Source organism: Podarcis raffonei, chromosome 8 (assembly GCF_027172205.1).
Source record: "Podarcis raffonei isolate rPodRaf1 chromosome 8, rPodRaf1.pri, whole genome shotgun sequence".
Classification (NCBI taxonomy): Eukaryota; Metazoa; Chordata; class Lepidosauria; order Squamata; family Lacertidae; genus Podarcis; species Podarcis raffonei.
Window position 1 is genome coordinate 12,680,649 of NC_070609.1, and position 21,305 is coordinate 12,701,953.

Here is a 21,305-nt window from a genome sequence, read left to right on the forward strand (position 1 = left end):
CGGGCTGGGTGAGGCGGGCAAGTGGTGCGTCTCCCCCCCCCCTTTCTGGAGCACACGGCCAATTTGGGAGGGAAGGGACGCTCTTCCGGGGTGGGGGATCCGCTCCTGGTTGCACCGCCGTTGCATTGGGGGAGGATGCAAACCTGAACGAGGAAGCAGATCCTGTGCGGGGCTGCACCGAGGAAAGGCGCGCTGCGTTGAAGGTTGCTATTGAACTCAATGGCGCTCGCGCTTAGTTCGCGGGGCCAGAGGGCAAGCCTCTCTGGTCTACTCAGAAGCAAGTCTCAGCGATGCTGAGGGAATCTCACTCCCAAGATAAGTGTGCCGGCTGTTGCAGCCTCAGGCGCAGCAATCCAACTGTAGCTGCACTTGATGGCACACTTAGCTTACGTGGGAACGAAACCAAAATCAGGGACAGCGAAGCTGTGACATTCCAGGTGTTGCTGGGCTACAAATCCCATCACCGCTGGCTGATGGGAGCTGGAGCCCAACAATATATGGAGGGCTACATCCTCCCCACAACCTATATGTGGAAAAGAACTACAAAAAAGGGGGAGAGAGAGATACTAGGCTATCAGAGATCGCAAAGCTCTTGCAAACTATTTTTAGCTGAGCTGAGAACTGGTGGTATCAGGAAATCCTTAAACGTGCTCCTAAACCATGCAAGCAGCTTTAAATTTCACTTCTGCTTTTTCTTGAAATAAAGAGAAGCAGGACAAACTAAAAGGGATCTCTGCACTGGTGGGACATTTAAATGTCTTGCTTTAGCCCTTTTGCAAAGAGGAATTTAAAATGCAGCATAGGTTTTTCTGGTGTTTTCTTTTTTTACCACCCTGGCTTCATGTTTAATAAAAGTGTTCTTGGTGAAATATGGAAGGAAAAAAAAGCAGAGATGGAGAGCTGTGCAGTGCCTCTCCAGCCAAGTGGGAGGAGAAATGGAAGGGTTTCTCCTGCCGCTTCGCTGAAGGGGCACTGAGCAGAGAGGGGGATAATTTTTCCCCCCATGTTCTCCCCCTCTAAAACAATGTGCGTCCTGTGGTCGGGAGCGTCCTATAGTGCGAAAAATACGGTACATTTAAACCCTGCCCATGCAGCTGGGTCACTCCAGCCATCCTGGTTGACTTCCAACACACATAAAAACATAATAAACCATCAAACATTAAAAACTCACTGATATTAGGTTGCCTTCAGATGTCGTCTCAATGTTATATAGCTATTGATCTACTTGATATGTGATGGGAGGGCATTCCACAAGGAGGGCACCATTCCTGAGAAGGCCCTCTGCCTTGTTCTGTATAACTTCACTTCTCGCAGTGAGGAAAGTGCCAGAAGGCCCTCAGAGCTGGACCTCAGTGTCTAGTCTGAATGATAGGGGTGGAGACACTCCTTCAGGTATACAGGGCTGAGGCTGTTTAGGAATTTGGACAAGAAAGTTGGTTTCCAGGTGGAAAAATCTAAATTGGAAACAGAATTGCTAGAATCCAAAACTAAGACTTTGTCAAAAATGTATAACTTGCTGCTGAAATGGAATACTCAGGATGAGACGGTTAAATCTGTAATGATTAAATGGGCACAAGACGTTGGACATAATATCATGTTTGCTGACTGGGAACAGTTGTGGACCACCGGGATTAAATTCACGGCATGTAATGCCTTTAGAGAGAATATTATGAAAATGATATACAGGTGGTACATGACCCCAGTCAAGCTTGCAAAAATCTATCATTTGCCCGACAACAAATGTTGGAAATGTAAGGAAAATGAAGGTACATTCCTTCACCTTTGGTGGACGTGTCCCAGGATTAAGGCTTTCTGGGAAATGATATATAACGAATTGAAAAAGGTATTTAAATATACCTTCTTGAAGAAACCAGAGGCCTTTCTCTTGGGCATGGCTGGCCAAGTGGTGCCAAAGAAGGACAGAACTTTTTTAATGTATGCTACAACAGCAGCAAGAAAACTCATTGCAAAGTATTGGAAGACGCAAGATCTACCCACTCTGGAAGAATGGCAGATGAAGCTGATTGACTGTATGGGACTGGCAGAATTGACGAGCAGAATCCGTGACCAGGGAGAAGAGTCGGCTGAAGAAGACTGGAAAAAATTTAAGGACTATTTACAGAAATACTGTAAAATTAAGGAAAGTTAAATGGTGTTGGATTGAAACTGAGGGGTTTCTAGCTGTAATGATATAAAGGAACATAGATGGGGGGGAAAAGGGTTTGAAAAATAAGGTAATGTTATAAGCTGTAATGCTTTAAATGAAGGATTTGCTGAACAAATAACCTTAATTGGGATACAAGGAGGAGAAGTATGAGGAGGTCTGAGAAATTTGTTATTTAAAAGTATGATTTATGAACTTTATGTCTTTTTTAATGTTTTTGTTTGTTCTGTTTTTGTTTGTTTGTTTAAAAAATTGGAAAATCTAATAAATATTCTTTTTTTAAAAAAGAGGCTGTTTAGGGCAGCACCAACACTTTGAATTGTGCCCAGAAACATACTGGGAGTATGTACATCCATTAGGACTGGTGTTATATGCTGCTGGCGGCTGCTCCCAGTCGTAAGTCTAGCAGCTGCATTCTGGATTAGTTGTAGTTTCCAAGTCACCTTCAAAGGTAGTCCCTATTGTGCATTGCAGTAATCCAAGTGGGAGATAACCACACTGGCAAGACAGTGTGCAGGTGGGTAGGGTCTCAGCTGGCCTACCAGAAGGAGATGGTAGACAGCTGCCCTGGACACAGACTTGACCTGTGCCTCCATGGACAGCAAGCAGTGAGTCCAAAATGACACACAGACTGTGCACTTGGTCCTTCAAGACTACAGAGTCCCCGACACCCGCCAGCTCCTGTCCCTCAGAAACAGTACCTCTGTCTTGTTGGGATTCAGCCTCAATCTGTCAACTGCCATCCATCCTCCAACCACCTCCAGATACTCACACACGACATTCAGTGCCTTCACTGATTCCAATTTAAATGAGAGGTAGAGCTGGATATCACTCACAAAAAACCCTGTTGATCTCTCACAGTGGTTTCATATAGATGTTAAAAAGCATGAGGGAGAGGATGGAGTACTGAGATATCCCACAAGTGAGCACTCAGCGATCCGAACACTTATTCCCCAGCTACACATTCAGGACACTGCCCATGAGGAAGGAGTGGAACCACTGCATAACAGTGCTCCCACCTCCCAACACCTCTAGACAGTCCAGCAGGATACCACAGTCACAGTCAATGGTATCAAAAGCGTCTAAGAGATCTAGCAGAACCAGGAAACAACTTTTACCTCTGTACCTAGCCTGTTGGAGATCATCGCCCAGCATGACCAAGGTGGTTTCAGTCCCATGATGGAATGAAAGCACATTTGATTTGAACATCTTTCTTTGTGCTACAATACAAATAAGGAGAAAGAATTCACATCAAAACATCCTTTTATATTGAAATGCAGATCAGATAATCACAAAACATTAGCATTAGTAAAGATAGATAGAAAGATGATAGATGGATAAACAGAGTACTTTAGAAAAGGATTGTTTCTGGCCGTTTTTGTGAAAACTTTAGAATCACAGCATGAAAACTAATTGTTCTGGCAATGCTTGATTATTTAATTTACTTAGCCTTTCCAAATCCACAAGATGTTCCTGAGACATTGTAGTCCTTAAATAATTAATAATTATTAATTAACTTAAGTTTGCTAAATGACCTCTCTGCAGAAGCTACTGTTCCTGGAATTCCTTTCAATCAGGACTGGAATTGAAAGGTAGGAAACAGGTTGAATTCCCCCCCCCCCCCCAAAAAAAAAGGTAATTGCTTCAGGTAGGCATTCAACAGCAAAATTTCCACATCAGTTGATTGTGTGACAACCACAAAGGGGGGGGGGAGACGTTGAGTATTCTTCTTGAATGTTTGCTTGTGCACCATTGTATTTTGCAGTCATATTTGCCCCATTATTTTAGGCTTGAGCTTGACAAACACTGACCATGTTTCATTTAATGTTATGAAATGAGCAATTTATTCAACTATTTTTCTATTTCCTTTGGAGATGAAAACTCGCTTGTGATACAGCCAGTGGCAAGGCTTACTTTATGATTCCTCTACTCACCTTCCAAATTCACTTCCATATGTCAGGCATGTCCAACTTCAAGTATCCAGTAATAAAAACTGGCAGTGATTGACCCCACTCTCCCATGGTCATTCTTCATATCTTCACTTTAGGGGCAAGGGATAAGGCGTTGTTGGTGGCCAGGAAAAAAACCTTTCTTAGCACAGATTCATGGTGGATTCCATCATCTTCTTGCATGTATTGCCCAAATGGAGATGACAGCTGATTAAGCCACAGGCCACTCTGCATTGAGGAGGAAGGAAAGGTGCTCTCCTTTTATCAGCCTCGTCCCAAATGCAGAACATCAGCACCCTCGCACCCCACTTTCCTGCTCTCCTGAGGGGGACCACTGCATGCTCTTCCTGCCGCATGAGTGAGGCCATGCAGCACCCAGTGAGGACCGCCCAGCCAAGGGCGGCTTCCTTAGCAGAGCAAAGCAAGAGAGGCGCAAGCTCTGGAGCTCACAGGACAGCAAAAACGGAGGCACAGCTCTCTCCCTCCTGCAGCTGAGCCCCTCGCAAGCCCCATTTAACCCACTGGTGCACACTCTGGAGCTCATGGGAGGTGAAAGTGGAGGTGCAACTCTATCCCTTTCACAGCTGCCTTGCAAGCCCATGGGATGGCGAGAGCCCCAGCTGTGAGGGAGGAGCAAAGGCTGCCTGGCCATAGTGCAATTGACCAAAATCCATCCAGCGATTGACCATTAGATCATGATCGATGTGTTGGACATGTCTGCCATATGTCATATGTCTGTATGTCTCACATACTCAGTAAATCATGCAGTTCAAGTTGGAATTAACTCTTTATTAGCAAAAACATGATCTTCACAGACGGCTGTGTGTCAGACCAATGAGCACAGCAACTCATTCCCTGTGGGTCATACTCCACGAAATCAGTTGCTGAGACTAAAGATCCCTGACTCCCCACACCTGTCTATGTCTCCTGCTCTCCAGGGGTTTTCCCCCCAAGCAATCAGAGACTTCTGCCCTTTTCATCCCTCTCCTGGTTCTTGTGGTGAGGTTGAAGGGGAACTTGTCACAGCAGGAGGGGGAGACACACATGACTCTTCAACTGTCGGGCTCATCTTTGCCTTTTGACCTCCCTCCTGCCATTTGCCAGCTTCAGCTTCTGGATTTCTTTCTGCCATAGACTCTCCCAGCTCACTAAGAAGCTGTGGTACCCCTTGAGCTTCTGACACCTCCTCTTCCCAGTCTTTCCCCTGTGACATGTAGGAATGCAGGGGCCACATTTCACCCCCACAACACAGGTTATCCACCCCTGGTACATATTACAAAAGGGCTCAATTCTTTCTCTCTGTTGGCTTCCCTTACTCAGCCAAGTGAGCAGGCTGGTGATTTTAGACAAAATTGTGAATCCACGATTCTTCAGCAAGTTCATTATGAGTCTCCTCTTCTTCAGCAGGTACACTGGGTGAGTACCACTTTGAGGCAATTAATATTTTGGCTGAAGTTAGATTCCCCACGAGCTTCAATTCGCCAGAGCTTACATCAGCCTGCTGAACCAGGCTTTCTGTTGCAAAACCCTGTTGTTGCAATAGCTAACCAGATGCTTGTGCAAAGCCTAAAAGCAGGACTGGACAGCAACACCACTCTGCCCACTTGTGAATCCCAGCAACAGACTTCAGACAGCAGCATAACATGGGGGATCAGGGGACTCTGGCCCTGGGTGCAAATTTCTGAGGGAGTGCAACAAAGGTACCCCCATGACAGGTTACTTTATCGAGGTCACAGGCACAGGGAGGCAAGCCATGCCTGGGTTGGGCCTTCAGAGCCAGTCAAGGGATACCTGCACATGCCCCACCCCTGGGCCGGTTGGGAGGGAGGGAGTGGGAGGAAGGTCAGACAGCACTGCCAGAACCACGTGCATTGCCCAGAGTGCCTCACTGCAAGGACAGAAGGGCAAGGCGGCACAGCAGTGCTCATGGCTTCACCTTTCTCCTCTCATTACAATAGTTGCTCTAGTCTGAATCCTCCAACAGGAACGAGGCCAGAACCCTGCCTTTCTGTCCTGCTTTTTCCACATACCTTCCATTTTATCCAGTCTCCTACTATGGGGACTAAAACCTTGGCCTGTCCCATCCTCAGAAGACACATTGTCAGATCCTGCCTAATTTGCTGTTGCCTGGCTATGCCTTGGCTGGTTTCCAAAACTTCTTCTTTGTGAGAGCTAAAGGTTTCTTCGCTGGAGAGGAGGGGCTGCTTTTTCTGAACTCTAACACCTCTCCCTCATCTGCAGATTCGACCCCTTGTACACTAACTGAGTCTGAATCACGTTCTTGACACCCTGGTTAACTCTGCATTCCAGCGGACTACCAGGGAATCAGCTGAAAGGTCATCAACATGGGATAAAGCATCCCCTACCACACTCTGCTAAATTAGAACTGGATATGGAACAACTGATTGGTTCAAAAGTGGGAAAGGAGTACAACAAGGCTGTTTATTGTCTCCCTGCTTATTTAACTTATAAGCAGAATTCATCATGCGAAAGGCTGGGCTGGATGAATCCCAAACTGGAATTAAGACTGCTGGCAGAAATATCAACAACCTTAGATATGCAGATGACACAACCTTGATGGCAGAAAGTGAGGAGGACTTAAAGAACCTTTTAATGAGGGTGAAAGAGGAGAGCACAAAATGGTCTGAAGCTCAACATAAAAAAACTAAGATCATGGCCACTGGTCCCATCACCTCCTGGCAAACAGAAGGGGAAGAAATGGAGGCAGTGAGAGATTTTACTTTCTTGGGCTCCATGATCACTGCAGATGGTGACAGCAGTCATGAAATTAAAAGACTCCTGCTTCTTGGGAGAAAAGAGATGACAAACGTAGACAGCATCTTAAAAAGCAGAGACATCACCTTGCCAACAAAGGTCCATATAGTTAAAGTTATGGTTTTCCCAGTACAGTGGTACCTCAGGTTAAGTACTTAATTCGTTCCGGAGGTCCGTTCTTAACTTGAAACTGTTCTTAACCTGAAGCACCACTTTAGCTAATGGGGCCTCTTGCTGCCGTCATGCCGTTGCTGCACAATTTCTGTTCTCATCTTGAAGCAAAGTTCTCAACCTGAAGCACTATTTCTGGGTTAGCGGAGTCTGTAACCTGAAGCATATGTAACCTGAAGCATATGTAACCTGAAGTGTATGTTACCTGAGGTACCACTGTAGTGATGTATGGAAGTGAGAGCTGGACCATAAAGAAGGCTAATCGCCGAAGACTCTTGAGAGACCCATGGATTGCAAGAAGATCAAACGCATCCATTCTAAAGGAAATCAGCCCTGAGTGCTCACTGGAAGGACAGATCATGAAGCTGAGGCTCCAATACTTTGGCCACCTCATGAGAAGAGAAGACTCCCTGGAAAAGACCCTGGTGTTGGGGTGATTGAGGGCACAAGGAAAAAAGGGATGACAGAGGACAAGATAGTTGGACAGTGTTCTCGAAGCTACAGACATGAGTTTGACCAAGCTGTGGGAGGCAGTGGAAGACAGGAGTGCCTGGCATGCTCTGGTCCATGGGGTCACGAAGAGTCGGACATGACTAAACGACTAAACAACAACACAACCACACTCTGGAGCCTTTTGGAGACATTAAGTGGCATAGGCGGACCATCCAAATCGGTCCCACCTCCCTGCAGAGGGGAAGGGTCATAGAGAAGTCCAGTTGCACCAGGAAGTGAACCAACCATGGTACTTCTTTTGTTTTGCTTTTTCTTAGATCATTCACATCCATAGAGGGGAACACTAGGTTTAAGGCATCATGATCTTATACACCTCTATCATCTTGTCATTTGCCTTTCCTCTAAACTAAAATACCCCAAATATTGTAATCTTTCCTTCCCCTTCATCATGACTGCCCATTTCTGAACCCTTTCCAACTCTACAATATCCTTTTTGGGTGGAGGCAACTGTACACAATATTGCAAGTACACTAATTGCAAATAATCCAATCCAAATTCCTTTATTGGCATTAAACAACAAATATTTCAAGCAGACCACACGCTGGATTTGATCTTTGGTGCAGGCATGTGATCCTGCACACGCTGGATTTGATCTTTGGTGCAGGCATGTGATCATGTCCCCCCGCCCCCGTGGAAGTGCCATGGAAGTGCCATGGTATGATCATTATGCTCTGAAAGCCAAGATTGACTTTCCGCTCCTCCCCTGCTTTGAGCTTGCCCACAGAGGCTGATGGATCCTGATGGATTCCATCATGCGGGACCCTGCTCCCCCTGGCAACTCATTAGATGACCTTGTCATCTAATGACAAGGACTGGAACAACTGGTTCTTGGCAGCCATAAATGAGATCGCACCTAAGCGCCCTCTGCAACCCCGCCGAAACCGGGGCCCTTGGTTCACTGAAGGGCTCCTGAAAATGAAGCGGACCTCTGACGGCTAGAGTGGGTATGGCGACAGACTCGCGACGGAGCTTCAGGAACTTCTTTTAGGATGCTTATGAAAGCCTATGAGATTGCAATGAAAGCTGCTAAGAAATCTTACTTCACAGCTTCCATTGCATCTGCTAGCTCTCGCCTGGCACAACTTTTTACAATAATCAGGTTGATAACGTTCTTAGGGGGACAACCAAATTTAAACACAAATTTCTCTCTCTCTTTTTTTTATAAAGATATTTATTAAGTTTCCAATTTTATACAAACAAAAAGAAAAAAACAAGAAAAAAACATACAGTTCTCAATACTTAATTTTCTATGACATATTTCCCTGACCTCCTCATACCTCCCCTTCTTGTATTCCAATTCAAGTTATTTACTCAGCAAATCCTTATCTCAAAACATTACAGCTGGAAACCCCTTAATTTCAATCCAACATCATTCAACATTCTTTAATTTTACAATATTTCTGTAAATAGTCCTTAAATTTCTTCCAATCTTCTTCCGCCGACTCTTCTCCCTGGTCACGGATTCTGCCAGTCATTTCTGCCAATCCCATACAATCGATCATCTTCATCTGCCATTCTTCCAGAGTGGGTAAATCTTGCATCTTCCAATACTTTGCAATAAGTATTCTTGCTGCTGTTGTAGCATACATAAAAAACGTTCTGTCCTTCTTTTGCACCAATTGGCCAACCATGCCCAAGAGGAAGGCCTCTGGTTTCTTCAAGAAGGTATATTTAAATACCTTTTTCAATTCATTATATATCATTTCCCAGAAAGCCTTAATCTTAGGGCACGTCCACCAAAGGTGAAAGAATGTACCTTCGGTTTCCTTACATTTCCAACATTTATTATCGGGCAAATGATAGATTTTTGCAAGCTTGACTGGGGTCATGTACCACCTGTATATCATTTTCATAATATTCTCTCTTAAGGCATTACATGCCATAAACTTCATACCTGTGGTCCATAACTGTTCCCAGTCAGCAAACATAATATTGTGTCCAACGTCTTGTGCCCATTTAATCATAGCAGATTTAACCGTCTCATCCTGAGTATTCCATTGCAGCAGCAAATTGTACATTTTTGACAAAGTCTTAGTTTTGGGTTCTAACAGTTCTGTTTCCAATTTAGATTTTTCCACCTGGAAGCCAACTTTCTTATCCAAATTGTAGGCTTCCATTATCTGATAATAATGAAGCCAGTCTCGCACTTTACCTTTTAATTTCTCAAAACTCTGCAATTTCAATCTGTCCCCTTCTTGCTCCAAAATTTCCCAATATTTTGGCCATTTGGCCTCCATGTTAAGTTTTTTCTGAGCCTTAGCCTCCATTGGTGACAACCACCTTGGGGTTTTATTTTCTAGTAAATCCTTGTATCTTATCCAAACGTTAAACAATGCTTTCCTGACAATATGGTTTTTAAATGCCTTATGTGCTTTAACCTTGTCGTACCACAAATATGCATGCCACCCAAACACATTATTAAAACCTTCTAAATCCAAAATGTCTGTGTTCTCAAGAAGCAGCCAGTCTTTCAGCCAGCAGAATGCTGCTGATTCATAGTAAAGTTTAAAGTCTGGCAGGGCAAATCTGCCTCTTTCCTTTGCATCAGTTAATAAACACAAATTTCTCATAGCTGTGAGGCATTTGCAAGATTTTTTGCAGAGAAAGTCCTGCTGCTCCGCTGTAACCTCCCTGCCAATTTGGATACAGTAATGGAACTGGAGGCCCCTTGACTGTCTTCAGGTCTATTGTTGGACCATTTTGAATGGATACTCCCCGCTGATGTGGACAGATTCCTCCAAGCTGGTAGGCCCACAACTTTTCTCCTTGACCCGTGCCCATCTTGGCTGATTAGAGCATGTCCAGACATCGTGCGGGCCCCCCTAGTTGAAATCATCAATTTGTCCCTTGGCACGGGGACATTCCCAGGGGAGTTGAAGTAAGCAGTGGTGTGTCCGCTCTTAAAGAAAACTTCATTAGATCCTTTAGATCTATCCAATTACTGCCCAGTTTCGAATCTTTAATATCTGGGTAAGGTAATTGAGAGAGCGGTTGCTGAACAGCTTGGTAGGTTTCTGGAGGAAACATCAGCTTTAGATCAATTTCAGTCCAGTTTCCGTCCTGGTTTCGGGACCAAGACGGCTCTGGTCGCCCTAACAGATGACTTCCGTAGACAACTGGATCGAGGCGGGTCGGGGCTGCTGATTCTTTTAGATTTGTCAGCAGCCTTTGACATGGTCGCTCATGATCTTCTGGATCACTGCCTTGCCGACGTGGGGATTCAGGACACAGCCTGACAATGGCTGCGCTCCTTCATCTCTGTCGGGGACAGAGGGTGGCGCTAGGGAGGGAGATGTCATCACGCCACTCCTTGGTGTGTGGAGTGCCGCAGGGCACAATCCTTTCCCCGATGCTTTTCAACATCTTTATGTGCCCCCTCGCCCAGATTGTCCGGAGCTTTGGGCTGGGTTGTCACCAATACACTGATGACACTCAGCTCTATCTGCTGATGGACGGCCACCCCAACTCGGCCCCGGACACACTGACCAGGCTTACCGCAGGCCTGCGTTCTGCTCATCATCGGGTGCGATTGCACAGGGAGGTCAAGGCAGACCTCCAGATGTGGCTGGAATTCCTGAGGGAGTTCAATGGTGTATCCTTGTGACAGGATACCTTGAATCTGCAATTTGATTTTCAGGTCCATTCGGATACTGCTGGCTCATTAGGTTTGGGGCTCTATTTCTGTGGATGCTGGTGCACTCAGAGCATTGGCAAGACCCTGCTATTACCCGCGATTTAACCTTTCTTGAGTTTTTCCCCATTGTAGTAGCAGTGCACATCTGGACCAAGGGGTTCAAGTACCCGGTGGGTCTGTTTCTCATCAGATAAGCAGGCTATGGTGAGCATTTGGGCAAGGCAGTCATCCTGCTCCAGCAGAGCCTCTGCCTTCTTGAGCATGTTTGTGCTGCGATGCCTCGGGTTTAATATTGTGTTTTCCGCACGTTTTATTCCTGGCGCTAATAATGATATTTCTGATGCCCTATCCTGCTTTCAGATGGAGCGCTTCAGATCCCTGGCTCCAGGTGCCCAGAAGCTTCTGGAATATTTCCCAGTCCAACTTTGAAACTTTGGTAGCAGCTAGTTTTCCAGGGAGTGGTGGCATCTATTTCTCCTTCTACTTTGAGGTCTTATAAGAAGGCCTGGATGGAGTTTTTAGCTTCCAGGGTGCAGCTCACAACTAGTCCTAGCATAGAGTCACCTTCTACACAGCAGGTGTTGCAGTATTTGGCTCACCTGTGTTTGATGGGTCGTGCTGTGAAGTCCATCTGAATTCAGTCGTCTGCCATTTCATTTTTCTGTAAGTCCCTTTACTCCTGAGACCCCTGTGCAAAGTTTGTGGTGCACAAGGCTCTGGAGGGCTGGGCCAGATTGTGGCCACCTAGGGTGCCAGGAAGACGGCCGGTCGCATTGGACATTATTTGCGCTATGCGCAACATGCTGAGGCTAATTTGCTGGTCTACTTATGAAGTGAGACTCTTTTTGGCAGCATTTCCAATTGCATTTTTTGGTGCACTGCGTGTGGGTGAAGTGGTGCTGGAGTCAGCAGGTGGAGGGGCTCCTATGGGCTTGTTTTTGCAGAACATTCAGCTGTCTGATGCTGATCTGGTGCTCACTATTCACAATTCAAAAACTGATCAGTTGGGCAAAGGCGCCTTGATGAGGCTGCCTGCTACTGGTAAGCCCGGCCCTTGTCCAGTTAAGGATGCCAATAAATATTGTCACTTTGCCCACCTGGGGATGGTCCCTTCCTGGTTCACAAGGATGGATCCTTGTTAAGAAGGCATCAATTTGCTGCTCTAATGTGTAAGGCTATCGCAGCATGCCGCCTGTCGGCCAGCGAGTTCACACCTCATTCCTTTCATATTGGAGCAGCTACCACTGCTGCACATTGGGCCCTGTCCATCGACAGGATTAAGGACCTAGGCCGCTGGAAATCTGAAGCATACAAGGCTTATGTTCGGATGCGGCATTGAGGTGCAGTTGCTAATGTTATATTGTTCATTCCTAGGTCAGCCTATCCTGCATGTCTGGATAGTCGGGCACAGCATTGTCCACTGGGTCAGCAAGAGGGTGGTGGAGTCTGAATTCGGATGCAGGTTCAGGCTCCCTGACCACATGAGCATCTTCTGGGTGTCCAGACGAGGAATGCCTTGGGAGGGGCTTCTCTCAATGGTGCGGGCGAAGGTGTCTGCGGAGGCACGCCTGCGGTGGTGGTGGTGCAGCTGGGCGCAATTGGTGGAAGCCCCTGGCTGAGCTTGTGGTGCCACTTGCAGGAGGACTTTGAAGAGTTGAAGGAGACTCTTCCTGGACTCAAAATTTGGTCACTGATGGCAGTGACATGTGGCAAGGTAGCCAATGCCCAGCTGCCACCGGGAGGGCCAAGATGAGCGCCCAGAGCACAGTGGCCAAAAAAGTTCTGGCCTTGGGCAGGGATGGTGAGCTGTCACCCAGGCATTACCTTCCATGATGCATCCCTTTACAGGCTTGATGGGGTTCATCTGTCTGTGATTGGGAATGATTTTTTTTGGCTGACCTCCGTGTCAGCAGGCTTAAGGGATTGGTTACAGGTTTGAGTGGTTGTCGGCGAGCATGGAGCTCGTGTGGCGGATAGGCTGTGGTTCAGGTGATAGGGATGGGGGAACGCTCTCGCCATCCCTATGTGAAGGGTATTCCATTAAAGGAATCCAGGGACTCAATGGTTTGGTCAACCCTGTGAGGGGGTTGTGCCTGTGCCGGAGTCCAGGGAGACATCTGGCTGGTGGACATAACCTGTTCCCAGCTTTCCGCCTATGTGGATGTTCAGCCTAGGCTGACCTATGCTGGTGCTCTGGGTCAGCGCTACCTGCAATGGTACAGGGAGCTAGTCGAATCAGGGCCTATGCAACCACTCACTTGCTGTAATAAATAAAGTTGTGGTCTAAATTCTGCCAAAAACCAAACCAAAATTTGAGTCTTGTCTGAATTTGTTTAACGGGGAGGTTTAAAGGTCTGAACACACAATTACTATTTATTGAATTTATATCCCACCCTTCCTCCTCAAGGGGCCTAAGTCAGCAAAGAGGCATAAGATTGAAAAACAAAAATGAAGTAGAAACAGATCAATACATTCTAAAAACAATTACAATTCAAAACATACTTCCATCCAACAATATTGAGTGTGCCAGGAACAGTATTAAGTGATGGCCCCACTTAAGACTGAACTTAAGCATTTCCTGCTTAAACATTGTGTCAGTCAAATCAGAAAACTGGTTCATTCCTATCATGTAGGCGTGTTTCTCTTGTGAAGCTTCGGGTTGTGTTGTCCAACTTGTTTTCAGTTGCTCTCCCACATGCTTCTCTGGTGTTTGTCTTCCTCTGGGGGCTATTCTTTAGAATGTGTGATTGTCCATGGACCTCCCCCCCAAAAAAAAACTTCATCCGAGGCTGGAGCCATTGTTGTAGAGCAAGCCCTGAGTAAGATCGGCCCTATCAGCCCTACCACAGAGATCTGAAACTTTTATTTTCTCTCTCTTCTGAGCCTCAGGCAGCCACCCCTGTTAGGAGAGGAAGTGTCTGACACACACAAATCTCTGGGTCTCCTCACTTTCAAATCGATCCGTAGGCCCAGAAAGCAGTGGTGCTGTGTTCGCATCCCTTTGGGGACCACATCTTCCACATGTGATCTGCAGCAACTGGTAGTAAGAGGCTTACTGCCTCTCATACTGGAGGGAAGGTAGCCATCATGACTACGTTTAAAAAGATACTGAGAAGCTACAAAACTGACTATGCAAAGGAGAGGTTCCATGGATACAAGCAGGTTCCAGGTTCACCTGATTGCTGGGAAGATAAAGAGATGTGTGTGTGACATGCCAATTGTTCATTACTTTGTGCCTTGTTGGGAATATGTTTGCTCCACAGGCATTGTGATAAGAGAAAGACTGGAAGGAGCTGGAGAAAGACTGGAAGGAATTCACTTCTTTAAAGTTCCAGTTAATTAACAATGAGGGTGCGGTTGGACTGGAAGAGGCATCTGGCTGGCTGCCACAGAAGTCCTAAAAATGATTGCATCCACAATCAAAAAGGAGCTTTGTGTTCCAATTTTAAAAAACAGGATTTCGGGGATAGCATGCACTCTGTGTTTCCATAATATCCCACCACTCCTTCCCAGCTGGAACTCCCAGGCACCTTTCCTTCGTCTATAAATTCCCCCAAGTCAGCTTCTTCTTCCACAGCTCACCTGGTGGTTCGTTCTGAGTGCTCCTTGGCTTTTGATCGCTCTGGCATTATGAAGGCTTTCCTGAGTATGTGCTTTCTCTTTGTCCTAGTTTCTTCTGGTGAGTAGGAATGTTTCTCTTAATCATATCTGGATGGGTGTTAGCAGGGGTCAGAATGGAAAGACTGAAATAGGTTTTTGGAAGAGAAAAGGAGCTGAAAATATGGACAATAGGAGGATCTGAGAATCTGGACTCTAAATTTTGGAGAGGGGAGAAGACCAGCAAACTTCAGTTACATGTTCTAAGTTACAGACCTCATTTTGAAGTCTGGAAAGGAGCACTGCTTTTATGTTTATTTTCTTTTGACTGGGAGCTTGGTTGAGTTGAATGGGTTAGAGGTGGATTAAAGGAGCCAAGCGAACATGGTTCTGAGTGTTAAAAAGAGTGAAGACTATGGTTCATTCACAAGGATTTGTGAATGACCCATAGAATCTCAACTCAGTTTCAGCCGTAAGGAATCAGTGGCCCAGCAGAATAAAGGGACTGCTCCAAATTGCAAACAACTGAACTCAACCACAAGGCAGTGAGTCATTATTTCTTGTCATTCAGAGTAAAACAAGTGTAAATAGAAGAGTGGAGTATTAGGAGTTTAGAATGGGGCACAAATGTGTCCAACATGCATCATGGACATGCACTTCATACATACCTCACATTCAGATGGTGTAGCAAATTTTGTAAAGGTGACTATTACACTAGTAGAGGGTATTTCTGTTACTTGAGGTCAGCTCAACAATGGGACTCCCAGATTCTTTCATATTTTTTCTTCCTGAAGCAGTGATTGGTGACACCAAATGGAGAAATGGGGAGTGGGTGGAATAAAACACAGGGATCTCAGCTGCTGCTTGACTTCAAGGTAAACAGTTGCGCTTCCTGTGCTGTTCTGGCTACCCTGTTTGGTATTGATACACTTTCATGAAGACCTCATGCAGCCTGTAACAGGTTGCCTACCTGCCATCCCTGTGTTGGCAACTGGCAGTATTTGGGAAGGAAGGTAGATGGGGAAGCATCTCCTGCTGCACCTTTCTTCCCATAACCTCCAGGCCCTCCCCATCTAGCCAACAGCTATTTTTTGGGCTGTTGGTAGCACACTTACCAGCACCAATAATGTGGCTGTGTATGGAAGTGTGTGATAGGACTTATGAAATCCTATCTAAAATGTCACTGCTCAAATGGTTGGTGATGGCAAGAACTGAGAACAACACTGGGACTATGAGAGGGAGGTTTGAATCTTCTTATCACCATGTGTTGAGGTGCAGGGAAATGTGCGTGAATGGGAATAAGGCTGTGCATCTGTCTGTGTCTGTGTATATTTGTGTGTGAGAGAGATAGACGAGATGGTGTGTGTGTGTGTGTGTGTGTGTGTACACATGTGGAATCTTGAGATAAGTAAGATTCCTCGTGTCTGTTAATAGTGGTTTGCATCCAACAGCTGAGATCAATGTCAGATTTCTCTCTGTGAATGTACGTAGATGTCATTTCTCAAGGAATGAGAAACCCATGGCACTGATTGTTTCCTACTCTTTCCTCCCAGATGTGTTGCATCAATGTTACTGGCATATTTACCGTGGAAGGGGAGTGCCAGAGGTCTGTCGTAATGGAGAGGATAGCTGCGTTTCAAATTTTACTCGATTTAATTTAGGTGAGTGTAAAGCCTCTTAGTCCAATAAAGCTGAGTGTGTGGGTCCTGTATTATCAGGGGATAATAATAATAGTGATGATGATGATGATGATGATGATGATGATGATGTGCATGTATGAATGCAAAATGACCACAGACTGTGCTCTCGTCAAAATGTCAAGAAGTGTAACAATCCGGTGACAGCTCACATCTTCAAACTCTGACAGATACATTCTAAAATCAAATGAAGCCACAAGAGATCTATTTTTAAAAGAACATTTACCTATCATCCATCTGTCTGTCTATCTCCCCACAAAGGCTTACTTGCAAAACATTTTTCATTTTGTGAGAGCCAGATTGAGGTGAAATCAAGGGAATGAAAAGAGTAAAGGGAAAAGGAAAGAGCAGGAAATAATACAATCTGCTGGGGCTCTTCAAGAAGTAGGAACAATACTGTATATAGAGAGGACAAACCAACTCTATTGTCTGTATTTTAGCAATAAATATTGTAACAATGTTGTAACAACAAATAATATTGTAGTGTAACCATAAAACAGGAAGTTAATGTTTCTGGTGCATCTTGATTTGAATGAATTAACTCTATCATGCCATAGTTTGAAAATTGGACTAGAGAGTCCATAGCCACAGGGCCCCATCCTTTCCCCCCATGAATCACTTGCCTGTTTTAAGCAAAGAGTGTAATATGCTAGGTGATTCTTAATTGTATTTCTATTACATCCACAAATTCCTTTAGTATCATTGGGTGCAGCTCATCGGGCGCTGGAGATTGGAATTGACTTAAAATAGCTAGTTGTTCCCTTACCACCTCTTTTCCTTTCTTGGGCTACAGCTCCCTCCTTACATCATTTATTATGTTATCAGCAGGTTAGGCACTTTTCTTTTGGGTAAAGATGTTGTCACTCAGCAGCATTTATCTCACTTCTCTGTTGCATCAATATGTATACAGTGGTACCTCGGGTTACATACGCTTCAGGTTACATACGCTTCAGGTTACAGACTGCTAACAAATAAATAGTACCTCGGGTTAAGAACTTTGCTTCAGGATGATAACAGAAACCGTGCTCCAGCGGCACGGCAGCAGCAGGAGGCCCCATTAGCTAAAGTGGTGCTTCAGGTTAAGAAAAGTTTCAGGTTAAGAACGGACCTCCGGAATGAATTAAGTACTTAACCCGAGGTAAGACTGTATTAGGAAGCATCATATAAATTTCAATCATTAGGGGGCTGATTTGAAAAATTTTGGTTTTGAATTGTACCTATTTCTTTCTTTGTCCCTCTCACAGATGATATGATAATAAAAACAGAAAATTGGGGATGCACTTCAGATTGTACGCCAGGGGATTACAGCTTTACTACACTAGAAGATATATATTTCCGACGTAGAATACACTGCTGTCAGGGTGATTACTGCAATAACCAATCCGCACCCGGTAAATATCTGCATGCTTTTGAATCTACATACCCTGAGAATGAAGGTCATTTCGGTTTCAGGTTTCATCCTTGGGTACTGTAATGAGTATGGGGTTGCTCGTGCGTAAGCTGCCGCCTCTCCAGGCCAAATTGCCTTGTTAAACCTTTCTGTCTGGACAGCCCTTCTCTTCGTGGCTGCCTCAGTCGCTAGCAGAATCCGTCAGTGGGCGTTTCTTAAACCTTTTCCAACATAAAAGTTGTTTGACGCTCAGTCTCCTCCTACTCTCCCTGGGCGGAAGTCTTCTGCGCAGGGAGGGCATGGGTAGCGGAGGACCTGTGCTCTCCCCGCTGGTGTCCAGTGAAGAGTCCTGGAGCCCTCTCGCCGATTCCCCCATCTGCCCCCCTTTATCCCTGGTGTTGCGCTGATTTGCTTCCCCCTCTGCTGAGCTGCCTCTCTCCCTGCTGGGCCCTTCTCCAGCATCATTTGAGAGCCTTCCCTCCGCCTCTAGCTCCGATGTCAGTTCCCGGACAGGTACCCATAGAATAGACTAATGCTACTGTTCTAGACCAAGATTCTTCTCCTAGTTTGCATGGGAGATGGTTAGAATCACCCTCACCACCTGTTTCTCAAAGAGAAAACAGATAGCCTATGTTAACCGTTGATTGATCAAGAGCTTCAGATGACCCCTGAGAATGTGGAGAAAACACCCTGGATAAATTGGGGGATTAGAGAGAGAGAGAGAGAGAGAGAGAGAGAGAGAGAGAGAGAGAGAAGAACACACGTCCTCCTTGTTCCCTGATAGCCGTGCTGACCCTGGGTGTTATCCTGTTGTGCAGATCCGAGGAAGGCCCCTCTGCCTGCTTCCCCACAACCTCACTTATTGCAGTGAAGGAGCCACCAGAAAGCCCTTGGAACTGAACCTCAGTGTCCAGGCTGAACGATGGGGGTAGAGATGTTTCTTCAGGTATACTAGTTTGTGGCTGTTTATAGCTTTAAAGGCCAGCACCCAGACTTTGAATTATGTCCAGAAACATACTGGGAGCCAGTGTTTGTGTTAATTTTTTTATTCATTTTCAATAACAATCTTCCAATTAATATCAAATCAAATCAATGCATATTCCAATAATAACAATACCACCAATTATATATTACAATAATAAATAATTTTGGGGAATTCCCATGTTCTAGTTGTCTAGAGATATTCATCCTCATTCATGTCTCTCATGTTTCGGCTATTTTTCCAAATTCAAAACTAATATTATTCATCCTGATTCTCAGTCTAATCAGTCGTTTCTGTGGCTCACATCTTCTGTAGCAAAGTTTTTGTATTGTTAACACACAGCAGGCATTTTTTTATTCATCTCCTTCTCTGTCCAATTATTTTGGTATTCAGTCCTCTTATCTCTCCTTTGACTGTCAAGTTCTCATTAATGGCAACAGGCTTTGTTCCAAAAATAGAGTTTATAAATGGCAAGTCAACAAATTCTCTCTGATGCCTCTTAATGAGCTGATATCTGCATATGTCTGTATAAAATGTTGTATTATGGGGCTGCAGTATTATTATAGTGTGCTGCAGTAGTCCAAGTGGGAGGTAACCAGAGCATGCACCCCTCTGGCAGGAGAGTATACAGGCAGACAGGGTCTCAGCCTGCCTAACAAATGGATCTGGTAAACAGCTGCCCTGGACACAGAATTAACTTGTTCCTCCATGGACAGCTGTGAGTCCAGAATGAGGCCCAGGCTGTGCACCTGGTCCTTCAGGGGCATAGTTACTCCATTTAGGACCATTCAACTCAGATGCAACTATTAAACATAACACTTATTTATCAACAGCATGAAAGAGAAGAAAGAGAGTGAGAGAAAATAAGTGCAAAAGTAGTTCCTAATCTCTCTCCCCAAATGACAGGCCTTCTCACCTAGCATTACAACCTGGTAAATCTCAACTTCCCACAAGAATCTTGCAAAGATGTTGGTGCCAAGATGTTTCTTTGTCACCTCCTGCAGTAAGTCCAGCTCTCCCCTCAAGAGTGAAATTCACCCATAAGTGTGGGTAGAGTCTCTCCAGTCTATCTCAGGACAGCAGCAGCTAAAATTGCTCCCTTTTCTTCATAAGCTGGTTGTCAGACTCTTCAACTGCATTGAATGCACGCTTGATTCTAGAAGCAGAATGTGATGGAAACATTGCCAACTTCTCATAGGATTAGATAACTGAAGCCTAGGAATTAAAATAGAGAAATCTGGTCTGGATTCAGGTGTTGATTCTAATGGTTGCTTTTGGCAGAGTCGGATCCGCCCTACAATGGTTTGGTGTGCCCAGGCTGTATTTCTTCCAGCTTTGAAGATTGTCAGGACTCAGAGACTGTCAGGTGTAGAGGTGAAGAGAATCTGTGCATAGAGTTTGTGATGGCTAATTGTAAGTACTGTGGTTAACCATTGAGCCAGAGGTGGGAGGTGGACACAGTTTGCTAGGGTGTGTGGGGGGGGTGCTCTCTCATTCAGTCTGTGGCTTCCTGCCAGAAAATACATAGTATGTGTACGGGAAGGGGAGTTTACTTTCCCCAAATAATATTAGCGTTCCAATAGGCTTGGCTTTGCATATAATGTGAGTAGGTGGCGCTCCCGTTGCTCTGTCCCAGCTCCTGCCAACCTAGCAGTTCAAAAGCACTCCGGTGCGAGTAGATAAATACTGTTGCAGTGGGAAGGTAAATGGTGTTGCTGTGTGCTCTGGCTTCCGTCATGGTATCCTGTTGCACCAGAAGCAGTTTAGTCATGCTGGCCTCATGACCCAGAAAGCTGTCTGTGGACAAATGAAAGCTCCCTCAGCCTGAAAGCGTGATAAGCGCCACAACCCCACAGTTGCCTTTTACTGGACTGAACCGTCCAGGGGTCCTTGACCATCTTTACCTATACGGATGAGGCTAGGTGTTCGCAAGATTTACCTTGCCTGGGCTGGATCAGTCCCACAGAGCCCCTCCGTGGGTTGGATAGCGAGTGCGCGTGAGTGTGCCCACCTGCGATCTCTGGCATTTGCCTGAGTCTGCACATGCGCAGATGCGATTTCCAGCATCCTCGCAAGTCTGCACATGTGAAGACACAATTTCTGGCATCTGTGTGCGTGATTTCCAACACCGCGGAAACAAGTCCCTGTGCTGTGACGTGACGCGCCACAGTGCGGTGCAGGAACTCACCAAGCGGGTTGTTCAGTTCTGGGGCGGCTCATAGCCAGTTAAACGGCTTCTGTGTCCCATGGGGCGCCTGGATGAGACTATGTGCTTCTGCCTCTGGTGTGTACATGTATATGTGAAAGAGACAAATAATCTGTTTGTTAAATTACAAACACCCACCCACATATATATATATATATATATATATATATATATATATATATATATACACACACACATACACACACACACACAGAGAGAGAGAGAAA

The 21,305-nt window shown here is 45.4% G+C and overlaps 1 protein-coding gene across 1 annotated transcript; it reads left to right on the forward strand.

The window, feature by feature from the left end:
* Positions 1-16,276: 16,276 nt before the first annotated feature.
* LOC128420373 (phospholipase A2 inhibitor and Ly6/PLAUR domain-containing protein-like) lies at positions 16,277-20,342 on the forward strand. The gene is made up of 3 exons (XM_053401973.1): positions 16,277-16,464; positions 17,745-17,891; positions 20,154-20,342. The coding sequence occupies exons 1-3, from the start codon at positions 16,323-16,325 to the stop codon at positions 20,300-20,302; spliced, it is 438 nt and encodes a 145-aa protein (XP_053257948.1). The 5' UTR covers positions 16,277-16,322; the 3' UTR covers positions 20,303-20,342.
* Positions 20,343-21,305: the final 963 nt, after the last annotated feature.